Below are 19,051 nucleotides of genomic sequence, written 5' to 3' on the forward strand. Positions count from 1 at the left end.
GTTAAGAACCAGGAGGAACTGGCGTCTGTGAGCATTTTGGCTTGCGTGTGGGAGATGGTTCGGGAGGCCCCATACTTTGTAACCATATGGGTCAGACTTAGTGCCTTGGGTATGTGCTAGTGTTTGTGTTGGGCTTGTGTGTGTCATGTGATGTTAGGGTGGTGTTTGCGGTCGTGCGCGCTGTTAAGTTGTTTCCATAAGGGTCCAGACTCGAGGAAGACTGTTAAGGTGTTTGAATGTATTGTATTGGTGTGCATTTGTGCAGTGTCGAAGGATGTATGAACTATGTGCAAGGGTGTTCCCTCTAATGTTGTTTCCAGAGTCTCAGAGAGTTGGAGAGTGCAAGCATTAGGTCATTAGTTCTTGGTGTGTCCATGTGTAGTGTGGCTAGCCCTTAGTCACGTATAGTGGGGTTGGTTATGTTGCAGGAGCAGGAAGGTCAGGGGGAGGGGGGCAGTGGGTTAGTAAATTGGTTAGTTTGGTGATGCCCCTGGCATGAGTCTTTGGTTGCTGCTCAATGGTATCTTCCAACGTTCTTGTTTGTTGTCCATCGGCCAGTCTCGCCTAGAGGCTGACTTCCTCTAAGGGGTTGGTGGCAGAGGGTACATAGTGTGTTTCTGGTTCCTCCTCTGGGTTAGTTGTAGCAGTTGGATGTGGCTCTGTTGTGCAGTTGGCTACTGGTTGGGTGCACACCTGGTGTTATAATAGATTGAGGAAGTGGTACTCGATCGGGCGGCCCTACTTGTGTGGGTGATGCTTATGTTTTAATGCTTTACCCGAGTTTCCTTGGTGCACACATTGCTCATGGGTGATATCCCTGAGTCTGTCCGTTGATTGGCCGGTATTCTCTTTGTTGATCACTCTAGTTGTTGGACATGGCTAGGGGTATGGTCAGGGGGGGGGGGCACGGCGGTATTGTGGTCCTCTTTGGTTTTGCCGCCGTTATCTTTATCGCGTCCCTTAGTGTGTTTCTCTTGGTCCACAATAATTTTGCTGTCAATGTCCCTTTGCGCTTGTCATCGTCTGTTGAATAACCAGGTTTTGAGTCATTTCCTGAAGGTGATGTGGACATCTGTGGTTCTAATATCTTAGGGCATGGTGTTCCATAAGTTAGCAATTAGGTGTGAGAATGCTGTTCCTCCGAATTTCCACTTTTCGTACAATTTTTTTCTCCATTTGTAGGCCGTCGCTTGATCTTAGGTCCCTTCTTGGCTGGTAGCGGCTGATCTGGTCTTGGAGGAATTCAGCTCTATGATGGTGTAAGGCTTTGTGGGCAATGCATTGGGCTTTGAATTTGAGGTGTTTTTTACTGGTAGCCAGTGTAGGATTTTTAGAGCTGGAGTGATGTGAATCCTGGCTGCTGTGTTTTGGACCCTTGAGTCTTTCTGCCATTCCTAGGTAGAGACTGTTTCCATAGTCAATTCTTGTTAGTGTTAGGGATATGATAAGGGTTCTGTGAGGAAAGAAGAGGCATGGGAGCAATCCTCTGAGTAATATTAGGAGGTACAAGCCCTTTTCAGTGATCGCGTTGACTTGCGGTTCCAAGGTTAGTCCGTTGTCCACAAGTATTCCTAGGTTATTTACCACGTTGGAAGTCTCATGTTATGTTCCCATGCCAGCCGGCCAGTCCAGTTGTGGGTTGGTTTTGTTGGTTTCTGTGGGTGAGAATATTATTTCTATTTTTGCCGGGTTCAGTTTGAGGTTGTTAGTTGTCATCCATTTGTACATGTCTGTGAGGCAGTTGTCTAGGCAGTCATTTGGTTCCTTGGTCGTCGTCACCTTCACAATCAGTTGTGCGTTGTCTGAATAGTTTCAGGCAGTTAGTCTGTGGGTTTGGATGATTTTCATCAGGAGGCACATGCAGATGTTGAAAAGCATAGGAGAGAGGCTGCATCCCTGTGGCACTCCGCAGGAGATGTTTTGGGTGTTTATGAAAGGAGGTAAGTAGGTTCTTTTGGTACAATTTGTGAGGAATGAGGTGAGCCACCTAGTGCACAGTCCTCTATGCCACATTCCATCATTATTTTTATTAGTGTTGCGTGGCTGATTGTGTCATGGAGCCATGGTCTCAGATTCACAGCAGAGAGCTGACTTCTGCTTCAATGTGGAAGGGCTTAAGGCCTCCCAAGCCAGGGGCTGGCACAGCCCATGGATACATCCCAATATTATAGGAACCAAAGACATTTCTATAATGTGCCTAGCTAAATGTAAAGTCAATATTATTTGGCGCATGGAGTGAAGATTTGATTTCTAGTGCAAAGTTGAAACAAGGAGACCAAGTCAAGTGGAATTTAGGCCTAGATCATTTCACAGATCAAGATGTTGTAGTCTTTTTCCTAGGAAACCATGTTTAAACAGATAATGCAAATGTTTGGAAATTAACTAGTAGTAATTTAAAAAGACTCTTGGATTTCATCAAGGTTTAAAATACTATAATCAAACATGTGACTGTTCTGTTGGTAATGTGTGATCTGGCTCTTCTGCAGGACTCAGCATCACTCCTTGTATTCAGCTGCTGTAATAACTCAATACGGGGAAGCGAAAATAGTAAAAGAGGAAGAAACCATCTCAGCCTGTGCGGTGAGGATCACAGGGTGTATGCGTTTCCTGTGTATGTCTTCTGGGCTCTTCATTTCATGATAAACGGGAAGTGAGAAGCGAGAGCCACATACAGCCAAGGATAAGGACTGCACGCAGACTTTCCTGTGACTGGTCTTGTGACCGGAGTGGACTTAAGGCGGTTGACGTGAGAGGTGTGAGAAGTGAGGGCAGAAGAGATGAGAGAGATATAAGAAGTAGGTGGGAGGTTGATAAATTAGGAGAATGCTAGAGTTATTAAGAATGGTGAGGCGAACTGGAGTAAGAGAGTTGAGGAATGATGGCTGGAGTCAGGAATTCATTCGCATTAGGAGATGCAGTCCATTATTGTGTGATAAATGTTGGTGGGATTGACTTGGCTGTGCCTCCCACCCACAAAGTAGTTGGCATATTTTTTTAGCAGGAAACCCTTACTTAAACATTATTGTATCAGATAACCAAAGCCACCCTCTCTTACATTTCTAACCATAATGTGGCTCGGAATCTTTGGCCGTTTTTCCAGAACCCCGTAGGAATCCCTGGAAGACATTGTCAATACGTTTAAGCATACAAAAAATATAAGACAGCAGTAGGTCAACATTTTGTAATGCTTGTGTGAAAAATGCGTGCCAGAATAACATGGCGTCGATGCGCAGCCATTTTTGAACACTCATCTTCCATCACAGTAATAAAGTCTGCATTTCTATGGGCCTCACGGTATGAACAAGTAGTAGTGAAAACAGAGCAAGGTCATATAAATATTATTCGAGTGGACTTACTGCGAAGAATAGTTATTGTATTGTCCATTGAAGGATGAGTACAGAAAGGGAGTCGGAGCACACTGCAGGTGCATGATAGGGGGTCTGGGAATGAATGCGAGAGAGAGGGGCGCTGGGTTTTTCCACTTCTAACTGGATTTTTCCACCCTCTATCCCTTCGGCTTGTGATCTCCTCTTCGGCCGAGAGCAGAATGCAATTGAGAAGGACAGGGAAATGCCCCCATAAAGGAGACAGCATTGTGTGGAGAAAGTTAGTTGGACTCTGGACCCCGGGTGATGCTGTCTCGCTGAAAGGGCGGACGCTCTGCTTCAGACCCCGGTCGGACGCAGTTATCTCTTTGCCTACCTGCTGAGGGACTAAGCAGTGTTGTTGGTGGCCAAGATGAAGTTTTCTTCTGCCTCATGCTTGACGGTGATGTAATCTATATTCAAATTCTTATATATCTAAGTGTATGTTTGTTTATTGGTATCTATACATATATATATAAGGTATAAATAAAGGGCCTATAACGAGCCAGTTGTTTTATAATCTTATATGATGTATGTGTGTTTTTCTTTCTGCTAGTCTGAGTCCAATTACTTGTTTTTGCTGAGGCGGCCAGGGAGGCACAAGTATTAGTGCTTTCCCCACAGGGCAAAATAGACACAAAACACATGTAAGCATATCCAGAAACCAGGAATACATCCATTTATAAAAAACACCTGAACAAGATGATTGAGACAGGCAACGCAGTAGACACCCGCGCTCAATGTAAACAAAGGTAGTGACATATTGCGTCAGTGCGCCCTCGTGGATGCACTGAACGTCATATTGAAAACGGCCATTTTATCGTGCACAGTATTTCTGCTTAATCCAAGTGAACAGGATAGACACAGCATCCATGCAGATGTGGTAAGCGATTAGTAAGTTATATAAGATTTTTACTATATAGAAGATTATGGAGTTAGGGACTAATACCAGTCTACTTTACACTAGGCAAGGAGAGAACGTTTCCTGTTTTGATTACCTACACAAAAGGCAGCCTGATACAACAGCAGACTAAGGCCCCCACGGATGGAGCACCCTCAAAGTACTTAGAAGTCTGCTCTTCAAACCGGTCGGGCCTGGGTGAGGCATGACCCTGTTTGGGGCGCAGGGCAGAGGCCTTGGCGCTTAGCAACGTGGCCAGTCTCGATGGCCAGTCTCGTGGCCAGGCCTGTGTCGATCCTTCATCGTTCTCTTGGAGAAGCCGAAGCAGATCTTGCAATCTCCTTCTTTGTGGTCCGGGTGAAGGAAGTAGAGACATTGAAGGTATTTGTCTTCCACAAAAACGCTGCGCAGTCCGCATATGGTGCAAATCTTGAAAAGGGAACTTACTTCCTTCCTTCTTTTCCTCCGTCATGGATGGAGGTGTGGAGTAGCCCCAATGGCCTTTCTGGAAACTTCGATGAAAACTCGATGATCCTTGCCCTTGAGGGGTGTTGAAATTCACTGACTAATGGTTCTCCGTTTGTAGGCAGATAGAGAGAAGAGAGAAGAGCTCAGAGGCTCTTTTTGACAAAAATAAAGCCTTTTCCGTTGGAAAAGCGTGAAAACCATAGAATTGCTCACAGAGCAAAACTTGAGGACTCCCAACACTTGAACATGCAGTAAAAATCTGAAGATGGCTGCCAGAGGAGGGGTTTAGGGAGAGGGTAGTCATTGGCTGGGGGCAGTATAACTCAGAGTACAGTGATTGGGATAGAGGAGAAATACAGTTTGTAAGTGAAAGTGAAGCTGTTTTTTCTTTTACCGAGGATTCCCGGCCATACGCCGGGGAATATTCATGAGCATGTGAATCCATGCCAGACCCCATGCTGGAGAAATGTAACTACGTCCTTAGAGATGGTCAACTCAGCTGAAGCAGCCGGCCAAAGTTTTGATGGTGTGAGAAGTATCACAGATAGCAGCTGTAATCTCCTGAATGCATGGGAGCATGACAGAGGTTTTTCACTATTTGGTTTTGACCAGTAGTGTATCCTGGGGTAAGTCAATGCTCAGGGCTTCAATAGGAGTTTCAATTGTATTTTCAGATGTGCTGTGTGGAATGAAGTGGCAGTTAATGAGATTACAACGTTATAATGCAGACGGGGAACCGAGGGTTGAGATAGTTATCGCTAGTTCAATGAAGAACTGGTTTACTCAACCTTCTTCATATCGCTTGAAGTATTTATGGGAACCATGTGCAATTAAGAGTTAAGGTTAAAAGGGCGTAGGTCAGTTATTACTAGTAATTAATTATGTTTGCATACAAATGTTTAACTGGTTGCAGATGTCATGACCTACCACAGACAAATTCTGAAAGGAGGTGCATGCTACACATGAGCTGAAGATGGTAGTTAAGATACCGACTACCAACGAGAGTGTAGGAATTGGAGAAATATAGGATTTCTTTGAAGAGGTTTTGTCCAATCACATATGGGAGGGGTAGATTGTAATAAAGTATCTGGGAGTGTTTTAACTGCTGCAAAAATGTATACAATGTATCAACTGATGTGGTTTGTTGAGACTTTGGTTAGTTCAGCCCTGTGGTACCATTTAACTTCTCCTGGGACAATTGTACAATAAACTTGCTTTGCGTACAAAACGTGCACTCGTTTCTCAGGTGGCGGGCCCGCTTGGGTTGAGGCTATTAGAGGTCCGCCCCACAAATTATATGGCCTAACTTTCCCTGTAACTATGGGTGGTTCCAACCTATCTTACTAAGGTGCTCATCAGTCGGTCGTGGCAGTCCAAATAAAGACTCTGCTGTCCAAACCTACCCTCACAGACCCTACCACTATATAAACTAACTTGGGCATGGAGAATGGTTCCTGTCTCTGTTGGATACTTCTAGTATCAGACTGTAGATTAGTAGATGATCTTTCAATAGCCTCTTGTGACTTATTTGATCAGTCTCTGTAACGCTTCAAACAGGCTAGTGAATTTTCCTCCTTCTTTAGGAATCTCCTTTATGGATCTCTTATAGGTTTTACACTCCTGGCTGTGGTTCTTAGCATATCTCTGGATACATTTGTTGTTTGGGGCAGCTGTCCCCTTGATTTACTATAGCTTAGTTCTCTTTGGTCTTTTTGACCTTGTCTCTGTTGTACTACTTGGGCCTTTTCACAGGGTATTATTATCACTGGTTCTTGTCTCTCTATATTCAGCTTTTCAATCATTTGCTCTTTCGTGTGATCACATTATAAGTTCATCGGGTTCAAGTGGAACTGAACTTCTTTTCCCAGGGTATTGTGATCAATGGTTTTTCCCTTCTTTAGCTGAAGGTTCCGGAAGCAACTCAAGATCGAGATATCTCTCTCACACTCTCCCTCTCCCTCTCACACTCTCCCTCTCACAGTCTCCCTCTCACACTCTCTTTCTCCCCCACTGATGCTGGGAGGCCACCCACTGAACCTCACGGGCACCAGGCTCCTGCACCACCAGTAGCCACTTGCACTGCCTGTGGGCCTCATACCCACTTAGGGACTGTATCTGCAACCCTAAAGTCCCCTGCCTCCCTGAAATTACTTGAGCCACCACCCTCGCAGCACTTTCCGTGTTTAGCCACTGCACTCTGTCCCCCCCATCACCCCTTGCACTTCTCCCCTTCCATCCACCTTGCACTTGCACAATCTGAATGACACAAGGCCTAGTAAGATCGTTTGTTTTGTCCTCCCTGTCTACCCTCCCTTGTCTTGTCACACCTAGAAAAACTTGTGTACAGGCGCATTATAAATTACTCATCATATCATTATCAATAATCTGTTCTTCTGTATTGTCACACTTTAAATTTACTTGCATCAAGATTAACTTTGTTTCATGACCAACACTGAGACAAGTTGGCTGTACGGTATATTGATCCCCTCTTCGAGGGCACCCGTGACTGTCTTTGAAAGAGAACGTTTTCCGGAGTCGGGTTCATCTGAATCCTTCTCGCCCGGACTGGACCGCCGGTGATTTAACTTCATTGGCATTTGCTTTCTCGCAGTCCCTTCTATGTTCCTGGTTTCTTGTCTCTTATCGGTGCTCAGGTGTGGGACTGGACACCCTCTGGTTTCACTCTGACGGTGATATCAGGGAAGGTTTGTGGACCAGCGGTCCACCATGAATCCTCCTTTGTGGTCTTGCCACCATCTGTTCTGGGGTTCTTTCTGCCCTGCTCGATTCTTACACTTCGGGTTCACCGTAGCTCTGGCATTCTGCTCTCTACTGTTGAGTGAGTTCGGAACTTGTGGGTTTTCTTGTTCCTGCTTCCTACAGGTGTTATACAGCTCAGAGCCTTCCTGGGTCAACGTCTGCGTTCCTCTCTCTGCCTCCCCTATCACTCTGGCTGATCGAGGTTACGCTAATAAACGTACTTATCTCAGTAGATTGGTTATTCACATTTAAAGGGAAATATTCATTTTCAGTAAGATCATGGCCTCACTGCATAGTTTCTTTGTCCCAGTCTTGATGTGAAAAGGTTTCTGCTATATGAGAGTATCCCATGTAGGCCGTAATTGGTGCAGCTTTATGGAGTTCCTCACGGGAATGGAAGTCTTTGTCCCCTAAGTTTGAGTCTCTCCCAGTGAGGTCCCACTTGCCTCTACCCTTAGGGAGAGTGTTGCGGAGCAGGCTCATTTCTCTAGCCTTACAGGAAGGGGCTCCCCCTTGGGTAGAAGGGACGAATTCCCTTGATTTGTAACAATGCTGCTCATTTTAGCTCCTGCTTATTCAACAGGGTTCAAAATTAAAATTCGATGAGCAGAAGCTTAAACCAGCTCCTGGTTGTCAGGCATCACCCTGTAGGCAGAAGCTGCCGCAGGTTGACCAGGAGTTACCAGAGATGCTCCTTTAACTTTTTGCCCATTGTGCTGAAACGTGTATTAGATGTGTTCTAATTATTTTTTATTAACATTCTCAAATACTAAATTAATGTCACATTTACATGTTCGGAAGGCACCAACTGGCCCTAGGAGCCAAACATAGCTACTGATAGCTGTTGGTTTCAAGCTAACCAGTCTCTACTATGCTATAAACTGGAGCCAAATAGCTCACAGGCCTCCCCAATTTCGAACCCTATCCAATCTTAATTTCGATCCCTGGGAGCATGCAACATAACGTCAGATGTGTCAGTTAGTATTGATACTGAATTTCGCTATAACTTTGGCAGTACATGCATATATAGTTTGTGGGGAAAGGGGTTATTTATCAGCAGCAGGGACACCAATAAAAACTGCACAATATGTAAATGTGCTCATAGAATCAATAATTCTCACAAAAGGAAATGAAGTCCTGAAATGCGATGTACATCATAAACATCAAATGAAACACTTGGCCAGAGTTACAGGAAAAAGCACCATAGACAAAAATGAATTCATGAAATTTCTTTTCTTGTTGATAAGATTATTATAAGGAACAAGTTACTTGCCTGTAACTGTTCTCCAGCATGGGTCTGGCATGGATTCACATGCTCATGAATATTCCCAGTCATCAGGCTGGGAATCCTCGGTAAAGAAAAAATCAGTTTCAGTTTAGTTTCTGAACGTCTTTTTCCTAACAACCAATCACTGGTCTCTGGGTCATACTGCCCCCAGCCACTGACTGCCCTCTACCCAAGCCACTCCTCTTGCAGCCATCTTCAGATTTGGTAGCACGTAAAGTGGCAGTAGGACCAAGAGAAGAGCCGCAGAGGGGTAGGCGGGAGGGTTCGCATGTGAATCCATGCCAGATCCATGCTGGAGAACAACAGTTACAGGTAAGTAACTTGTTCCTTCACCAGCTTGGGGTCTGGCATGGATTCACATGCTCATGAATAAAGAATACATAGCAGTACACACATGCACAACCACAGGAGGTGGCAAAGCTCAACATTAAGCATCTCTTACCTCCTCACCAGGCTCTCCTTGCGAACAGGTTGCGCAGCACTGCTTGGCCGACTCTGGACTCCTCGGTGGAATCCCAGTCGACGCAGTAGAATTTCTTGAAGGTGTGCGTCGACCTCCACGTAGCAGCCCTGCAGATGTCCAGCAGGGGCACACCAGACAGGAATGCCGTAGTTGCAGCGATCACTCTGGTCAAATGGGCTCTCGGACGGCCAGGCAACGGTCGGTTTGCCTACAGGTGACAATGGGTGATGCAGCTGGAGAGCCACCTGGAAATGGAAGCCTTGGAGAGGGCCTTACCCTGCTTCACGGTGCCAATGTTCACAAACATCTGTGATGTCTTCCGAAAACACTTTGTGCAGTCCACGTAGAACTTCAGCGCTCTAGCCACATCCAGCGAGTGCAAAGTCCTCTCAGCTGGCAACGAAGGCGACGGGAAGAAAACAGGTAACACGAAGGGCTCGTTGAGATGGAAGTCTGATGGCACCTTGGGCATGAACGAGGGGTGCATCCTCAGCACCACCCACATCTCATGGAATATCAAGTAAATTGGTTTACAAGAGAGGGCCTGAATCTCTCGCACTCGCCGTGCAGAGGTAATGGCCACAAGAAACGCTGTCTTCCACGATAAAAACTGCAGTGGTGCCGAATGCATAGGCTCGAACGGGGGGGGGCCCATGAGCCTAGTCAGTACCACATTGAGCTACCACGCCGTGGCCGGAGCCTTCACCGGCGGGGACGAACAGAAAAGTCCTTAAATGAATTCCTTGACCAGGCGGTGTGACCACGAGGACGACCACCCCGGAGTTCTGGTGTAGCGGGAAATCGCCGCCAGATGAACCTTGATGGAAGCATGGGCCAACCCTGCCTTGGCCAGTGACAGCAAATACGGCAGCACTTGCGGGGCTGCAATCCGTAGAGGGTCGAGTTTCTGTGCACAGCACCAGACGGCAAACCTCTTCTTGGGTCATCTATTATAAGGTTGCAATAGTCTTCACAAAACTACACTAGGCAGTTTCTCTTAAAATAAGTACATTTTGAGAAGCATGGCTGAGTTCATGAGAAGCTGACCGTCAACCTGCATATGGTGCTTGCCATCACCTAAACACAATCCCCTGCAGGCACTTTATCATGATAGCTGCAGTTTGGGGGATGCCATCATGTCATCTTTCTTGTCAAGTGTGTTGGTATGCGCTGTGCACATTGGGCGTCTTGAGTTGTTTTTGGCATCTTACCGTAATTATTGACTTTCTATGGCATTTAGGTTTTCAACTGTAACCAAAAAGTGGAGCTATATTACTGAATGTGCATGTTTAGTGTTTTCACTTTATAGGCTATGTTCCTGGATCTTGCTATAGGGTAGATTATGGGTGGCATATTTATGACCTATTGGTGAAGAAGTGAAGTAGGATGTCATCGTCTATTTGGGGTTGCATCCTCTGACTTGGAGACAGGTGGCATATTGACTGCATATTTACTGTATATATAGCGAGAGGTATACCCGCTGTACAAAGGGCACTAAATTCTCATCTTATTGGGGTGAAGCACATCAGGTCTCTATCTGGGAGCCGGATGAATGCGCTCTGTTAGCAGACAATTTGCATATCATCTGTCCACTTGGTAGAAGTCGTAGCATCTGTTAATTTGAGGAAAAATGTTCTTTTTTGTAATTTATGAGAGTATATCATCTATGTCTCTGACTGATTTTTACTACCTGTATCTTGTTTTGTGGAGCGATATCTAAAATGTTTGGCTGTGGAAAGTATATCCCTTTATTTCTATTATGAGCGAGGTGCACCTGCAGTGTTTATTGGCGGGAGAGAGGTAGAGCTAAAAGGTTAAATAAAATACTCAATGTTTGTTTTGAAATGTTTATGATTGTCGGGTTGTTTTAAATACGTGAAACCTGTATGGGGGAGCTATACCCTCTATATCAGTTTTGAAACAGGCGTGCCCCATAGTTAATCTGCGGTTTCTGTCTTGCAGCCATTTACAGAGGGAATAAACTCAGGTTATCTAGGAACAGATGTGAACATTACTCTGATATCCTCCACAGCTATAGAAAAAAGTTGAATAGCTAATTCTGTTCCAATCACATTCTTGTGGCCTCACATAATTTTACCACCAGGCCCCCGAAGGGCCAAGCCCTAAGTGCAGACTCGGAACACCTGGATCTGCCCACATACCAAGGTAGACACCATAGGTCAGCATCCCGCCCACGCTGGCTGCCACCACGTTCTTGATCACGATGAAGCGCTTACGCCGGAAGTACTTCTTCTCCTCCTCTGCCTCATTGTACTCTGGGTTCGGCCCAAGGAAATCATCAATCTGTGGGGAAAACAGGAGAAATGGGGTCATACATAATTAACACTTAAGTTTTCACAAAATCACTATTGAGTTTATCACAAGCTGTAGCGTCCATTTCCTCAAAATGTTATTATTCAATTATTATTATTAAATAGAGCAAACCCCTTTGGCGACCATAGAGTCATTTTATTCTCTAGATTTCCTGTTTTCTTCAGACATTAACAGAGACAGCCGTGGTGAATCTGGTTAGCTCACAATGATGATTATTAGTCATGTATGCAATCCATTTCATTAGCAATTATAATACTGGTCATTTGTACATGTATTCCAAATACAAATCACATGGTGTGAATAATTTCTAGAACACTATAAGCATTACAGGCTTAAACACACATACTCCAAGAGTGGGTTATTTACATCAAATGGTAAAAAGTAAAGTAGTAGTCACCTAACTTCATAAACAAATGTTTTGTATCAACATACACATATTAATTGAAAGAACACTTAAAAGCAAATCCAACCTACTTCCCTTTTGCAGCGATCAAGAAGAAAGCCTTCATGAGCGCGATTCAAGAGGTCTATATCGGTCGTTCCTATGCTAGGTCAAAAGGTTTTTATATGGAGGAAAACGTATTCCTCACTTTTGAGAAATAGCAATTTGGCGACTTGTACTTGCCTAATTTTTTTACAGCAAATCTATATGTGGTAAATTTGGGCATGGTATATAAAGGGGGCGGGGGTTGTGGGGACAAGGGTGCAGAGTGTCTCGCCCCCGTTTTTATGTCATAAAAAAGGGTGGGAAAATCAGCAAAAATAAATAAATATATAAATTCGGGGAACAAAGATCTGCAGGAAAGCCCCATGAATTTTAAAGCATTAAAACAGCAACTACGGAGACTGAATCAGTTCCACATGTTATTTAAAGATTAAAATAGGACTGGAAAAAAAAAATGTTTCTTTTAAATAGTTTGTGTGTGTTGGTTTTTTAGTGGAAGTGGGAGGTGGCTCCAGAATAAAGCACTTTGACATTGAAAGTCCTAGTGCCTTATGGTGTCAGATTACATTTTGTGACCTCCAAACTGTGCAATCCAGCGGAGTTAAACTCAAGAACTCTAAGGATTTCTGAAGACTTTGGTGTTTGAGATACCATTGTATGCTCAAGAAGGGTGTGAACTGTCGACACATGTAGCTTAAAGAGGATGGGTGAAATAGGTGTCAAGGAGGAGTATTTGTTACTCTAGAGTTACTAAACTAGGACGCTATTCAAGTCTAATTGGATAAATGGCGCCCATTGCCCACAATTATGTGTTCCAAGAGATGGACATAGTTACAACTAACAGTAGGACATATTTCCAAAGGAAAAGTGATCTGTGTGAGATGAAACATGAGAGATCATGTCTCTCAGTTAAGCCTTGTGGCGGGTCTGACAAAAGAAGGATCCAAAATGCTTTCCATTGTAGCAATATCACATCTAGATCCCTAAGAGGTATATGCTTTTTCCAGGCTGAAAAATGCCATTGATACAATGCTGTCATTTTGCAAAGTAAAATGGAGTGCAACTGGTATTTTAATGTTCTGAGTTTGCGCATTAGATTTATGCTTTGCCCGACTTGTTTACATTTCCAGTTTGTTTTACCTTTGTAGAAGATCACAACATTTTTGGAGTCACAAATAGCAACATTTTGAAACCATTTTTTTTTCTCCAGCATACGGTTTCTATATATGTCGCTGATGTAGTCCCGACTGTTGAGGCAGGGGAAAAGCTCCTTCCTATTTAAACCTGTAATACATTCACTGGTTTCCATTTAGACAAGCCTGCGTTCACAGGCAGGGATTTCAAATTCGAAGTACAGCTTAATGTCATCGTACACGAATTAGAAAAAGGTTCCTGAGCAAGGATCATCCTTGAACAATCTCCAGGGATTGCAGATGATATTTAATGGCAAGTCTCTATTAGAAAATGTCAGGAGGGCTAGTGCATATGGAAATAGACGCGGCTTGGCAGGTGTTAAAACACAACAGAGCCACTCCTTAACTATTTCAGGAATAAAAGATATCTGCCGTCCAGTTCAGATAGACCAAAAAGATGGAGCAAGCCAAAACAAGAAGTGCATGGAGTTCATAACACCAAGGATGGCATGAGAAAAAGCTCGATTATATAGAGTGAGCTACACAGCCCCACAAACTCCAATGAGCAACAGAGGTTTACTCGTTGTTCCTCAATGCCTCCCGTCATCTGACGATTAGCAGCAACTAAAGGCAACTGCTCAAAGAGACGTGCATTTAGGCTAATCAACACATCTTCAATTGAATCCTACCTTCAAATCAAAGCCATAGCAAAACGAAAGAGGTGATGGCGGGAAGGTTTAGAATTAATCTTAACCTCTGGCATTGTCTGGGTAACCCTCCACACCATTGTTCTTCGCCTGCCAAGCCATTACAAAAGAGGAAAGACCATATGCAAATAAGACTTGCTCCCACTCCAAATCAAAGCCATTTCAAGGATGGTCAAAATTGGAGTGATAACCTGGACACATATGAAATGTGGTCATCAAAGGTTAAATCATCTCCTCACTCCAGGTGCTTTCTCTGCATCTTGCCAACTGTTCAGTAGGCCTTAAAATTGTTCCAACCTGTATTTGATGCCATCTTTGAGCACCACTGGCCTGCTTGCTCCTCCACTCCTACTCCCACTCCCTACAAGTCTTCAACCGTAGATCTTCTAGCCATGAGGTAGCTGAGAACTGACATGTACCTCCATCTATGGGATCTATGTTGCAATACCGAATCCCAAAAGCTTGAATTACAAAATTGCGAAGCCCACTTGTTTGTACTTTGCACCTCAAGCTTTTTCGATTTTGGTCGTTTGTCCCCGCTATACATTTAATACACCCCCGCAATACCCGCTCCCCTTGTTCAAGATTATGTGCTCCATTTTTTGTTTAACCATGCAGAGTGTGCACAAACCACACATTCAGCTTTTTTTTAATGATTTTTGGGTTAATACCCCTCTATGCCGTTGGTACAAAACTGGATCCCTGGATCTCATCTACAAGGAGTGACTACACACTCTCCTCTGCTCAAGAAGTATTCCTAATACACATCCCCCCCCCCCCATTTCGAGGCTCACATTTAAGGCAGAAAAGTAGATATTGCAGGTTGAACATCTTTTGTCAGTTTAGGAAAAAGATAGGTTGCAGGTACTTGGCAGTTAAGGTTCTAGCTTCAATAAGCCACCAGGGCTGGATATGTATGAAGAGCGTTGCTGTGTGTGTTGCTGCTGCTGGGGTCGGCAGAAGTCTCAGGGGTTGGTTTTGGGAGGTCCGTTCTGCATATCAGTGTTTCCCCCACCCCCAGACCTAGCACCCCAAACTGCCATTTTCACTGGATGTCATCGTTGGCTCATCTTACACGGTGCTCTGCACTTAGGAATCTAACATTTATTAATTACATATTTTGCAGCTAACTTTGGCATAACTACATGCTGTAGGTTTACATTTGGGAGATATGGGCAAATGAAAGCTGCTAAACCACTGGCCACATCGAAAGATGAAGCAAATTAAGTTCCAAATCCCAAGGAGGAAGTTCATTGCCTCAACAAAAACAGTTTTATCTCCAGGATTTTTCAAGATGATTACCAGTGATGCTGCCACAGCATTTGGTTTACTGCTCGGCATTTCCTGGAGTCAAACAAGCAAATGTTTATGACTAGCTGGAGAGAGTTATCTCTCTTGCACACCCAGCATAGAGAAAGCTTACATGGAACCTGCTGTCGATCAGCAGAATAACAAAGCATAACGTAATTGGTCAACTGAATTTTAACACTGTTCCCCGAGTGAAGTGAGGATATTACACAGTGGGTGTACCCTTATGCATGAAAAGCTCCTGCAGTGAGGGAGGCTAAGGGAGTCGGCAGCAAGATATAAATTGCTTATTTCTGCTTCCAGGTATTGCATGAATCCAGAAAGCACAGTGATGCACGCAAGCAGAATAGGAAATAGGTATCCTGAGAGCACCAGTTGCTGGGCCGCAGAAAGGGGGCGCAGGGGCAACAGACTCCGCTGCTCCATCACAGCAAGATCACCTTCCCACCAAACTTGCATGCTTTACGAGGCACCTGAAGTGGCAAATCCTCCTCTGCAAGGGAGCACATGTAACCTCAGACATGATTTTGCCTTGTTCGACTACATCAATTAGTAGCTGCTTCATTCCACAATTATAGCAAGCAAGGGACCCATATGGGGGTATACCTAAACATGGCTGGGTTGCCCGATTGCTCACTAGACCTGATCTAAGATTGCTTGCCCTCCTGTGCAGGTGGGGCATGGCGTGGCACTTTTGGGGGCAAGGCCACAGATATTTTGCTTAGGATTGCCCCCCTATCTCTAATGGCACAAATATTACATTTAAAGCTTCCTATATATGGGATACATTACTCACCGTAATCATATTTCTGATGCTTGTATCTGCTTAGATTCACATGCTATGCATAGTACAAAATATTTCGGTAGTTGCAGAGTATTCCAATATTTGTTTTCAAAACTCGAAAAGGGACGTTGATTGGGCGTGTCAGTAATACTATTTGACGTTCACTGTACCCATGGTCCTTCACGCATTGAGGACCCTCAGATTGTTTTGTTTCTGACATGAGGTTGCATGAAATATAGCGCGAGTACAGATGTAAAAAAAAAAAAAGCAGATAAATAGAGATAAAGCCAGAAAAGATGTCCATGCACCTTCGACTCCAGGAGGGGAGAAAGGGTGGGCACACGTAAATCTAAGCAGATACAAGCATCAGACATATGATTACAGTGAGTAATGTACCCCTTCTGAGGCTTGTGGATCTGCTTAGATCAGATGCTATGCATAGACTAGCGAGCAGTTTCTGGAGAAGGAGGTGGGTTGTGAGAAGGTACAACAGTTTTTAGCACTGCTTTTAATCTGCTTTAGAATGTGAGTCAATGCAGTAATGCTGAGTAAAGGTATGTATGGAACTCCATGTAGCTGCCTTGCAAATAGCGTCTAGAGGGGCATTTGCAATAAATGCTATAGTAGTTCCTGTACCTCTGGTAGAGTAAACTCTTGGTGTGAAAGGCAGAGTTTTTTTTGACAGAGAATAGAAAACTTCTCTGTCAAAAGATAGATAGCTAAGTATTCACTTAACTATCCATTTGGAGATGGTGTTTTTAGAAACGTGATCTCCCTCCCTGCAAGGTGCCATGGAGACAAAAAGCTGATTGGTTTTTCTTAGAGGCTTTGTTTTATACACACAGTACAGAACTGCCCTTCTTACATCTAGTGAATGAAGGTTGGTTTCACCTGTGTTTGATGGATTTTTGAAAAAAGTGGGTAGTTCGATGGATTGGTTGACATGGAACTTGGATATGAATTTAGGTGAAAACCTAGAATGTGTTCTGAGTACTACCTTGTCCTTGTGTATAACTAAGAAAGGGTCTTGTACTGACAATGCTTGTAGCTCACTGACCCGTTTTAAAGAGGTGATGGCTACTAAGAAAGCTGTTTTGTAAGTTAGGTGTTTGAGGCTGACTTTATGCACAGGCTGAAAGGGTGGACCCATGAGCTTTGAGAGTACCACATTAAGATCCCAACATGGTGGAGGGTTGGAAATGGGAGGGTAAAGTTTCTTTACTCCCTCCATGAATGCCTTGATAACAGGAATTTTCCATCAAGGCACCTTGTTTTGCGAGGTGGTGTGCACAGACAAAGCCACCAGGTGAACCTTGATGGTGTTAAATACTAGCCCCGAGTCTAGTAGGTAAAGTATGTAGTAAAGAATGTTTGCTGGAGAACATTCAATTGGATGTAATGCTTGTGATCAGCACCATATCACAAATCTCTTCCACTTGTTGAAGTAGGAGTGCCTAGTGTTGGGTTTGCGTGCCTGCTTTAGGATATCCATACACCTTTGAGGAAGGTTTAAGTGTCCAAATTCTGTAACTTCAGGAGCCAGGCTGCCAAGTTCATAGACTGAGGATGTGGATGGAGTATAGCCCCCCCGTGCTAGGACAGCATGTTTTAGGTGCATGGGAGTTTGATCGGTTCGCACATCGCTAGTTTGACCAGATGTCGAAACCATGCTTGTCTTGCCCACATTAGGGGCTATCAAGATAAGCGTGGCTTGCTCCTGGTGCATTTTGTGCACTATCTTGCTGAAGAGTGGTGTCGGGGAAAAGCATAGGAAAATTATCCTGACCAGCTCATCCACAGGGCGTTCCCCTTGGATTGAGGTTGTGGAAATCTGGATCTGAAGTTTGGGCATTGTGCATTTTGGTTTGTGGTGAATACGTCTAAATGAGGATCACCCCCTAGGGAGAAGATTTTGTTTACAATATCTTTGTTCAGTTGCCACTCTTGCTCCTCCGGTCGAGGGTTTCTGCTTAGAGTGTCTGCTAGAGCATTGAGTTCCTCTGGAACGTGTTGAGAGACTAGGAACATGTCCCGTTTGAGTGCCCACTTCCAAATATTTTGGGATAGCCTGGACAGACTTGGAGTGTGTGCCTCCCTGCTTGTTTATGTAAAACATGGCAGTGGTGTGGTCTGGGAGGACCTGTACTTTCTGACCTACTAGATGCAGTTGAAAAGCTTGTAGGGCCTGGAGTACTGCTAGTAGGTCCAGGAGGTTGATGTGCTTTCAGGCTGTGGTAGGAGTCCACTGTCCTTAAGCTGTGTGGTGAAGGTAATACACTCCCCATCCGGAGAGTGAGGCATCTGTAGTAGGTATCATTTGAACTGGTGGACTTTGAAAGGGTTTTCCCTTTAACACATTTTCTTTGGACAACCTGCAAAGAACCTGCACTAAGGTTAGTAAAACAACCACTAGATTGTCCCACTGACTGCTTGCCAGAAAACATAATTTCACTAACCATTCCTGCATTGGGCGCATGCGTATTTGCAGCAGCATGTTCTGAACTCAGAGGGGAAGACTAGCCCCTCCTTTGATTTTATGATAGCTCCCAGAAATTGCTTTGTTTGGCTGGGGATGAGAGTTAATTTTGTTCTCGTTGATGGAAAACCCCAGTTGGAATAGAACGTTGATAGTTCTTTCGGTGTTGTGCCTGCAAATTTGAGGGGATTCCCCGGTTATCAGCCAGTGGTCCAGATAAGGGTAGACTGAGACTGATTAAGTGCATAACAGACTGACTACCCCTCTCTAGAGATCCTGTGCAGACACAGGTTTAGATACAGAGACTGCATACTTATTATACAGACTGAAACACCTTGTAGGGAAAAAACTATTTCGGCTGAATCCAATGTAACAAAATCATTTATCTCTTTAATGTTGTTTTATAAAAACATTTTAAAACACATTGTTAACTTCTACTCAAACCGATCATACCATTCATTCCGGGACCGAAAAGCACCTCTTTGTAGATATATCTTCCCGGTCACAACTGGAGTTCCAACATGGCAAAATACGCTCTGTGAATTTCGCAAAGGAGAAATCCAGGCAGGAGAATAGCCACAAACAGTGGACCAAGTCTATACCAGGGAAGTTGTCCATC

The 19,051-nt window shown here is 44.2% G+C and overlaps 1 protein-coding gene across 2 annotated transcripts in view; it reads right to left on the bottom strand.

Moving 5' to 3' along the window:
- The window catches only part of UNC93B1 (unc-93 homolog B1, TLR signaling regulator), a 334,830-nt gene that overhangs the window by 201,047 nt on the left and 114,732 nt on the right, over positions 1-19,051 (bottom strand). For both annotated transcript variants that reach the window (XM_069628924.1, XM_069628925.1), the window contains one exon: positions 11,408-11,549. In XM_069628924.1, coding sequence (XP_069485025.1) covers positions 11,408-11,549 — 142 coding nt within the window. The remainder of the gene's footprint in view (positions 1-11,407; positions 11,550-19,051) is intronic.

The sequence above is a fragment of the Ambystoma mexicanum genome, chromosome 12, assembly GCF_040938575.1.
Source record: "Ambystoma mexicanum isolate Mex_15411 chromosome 12, UKY_AmexF1_1, whole genome shotgun sequence".
NCBI lineage: Eukaryota > Metazoa > Chordata > Amphibia > Caudata > Ambystomatidae > Ambystoma > Ambystoma mexicanum.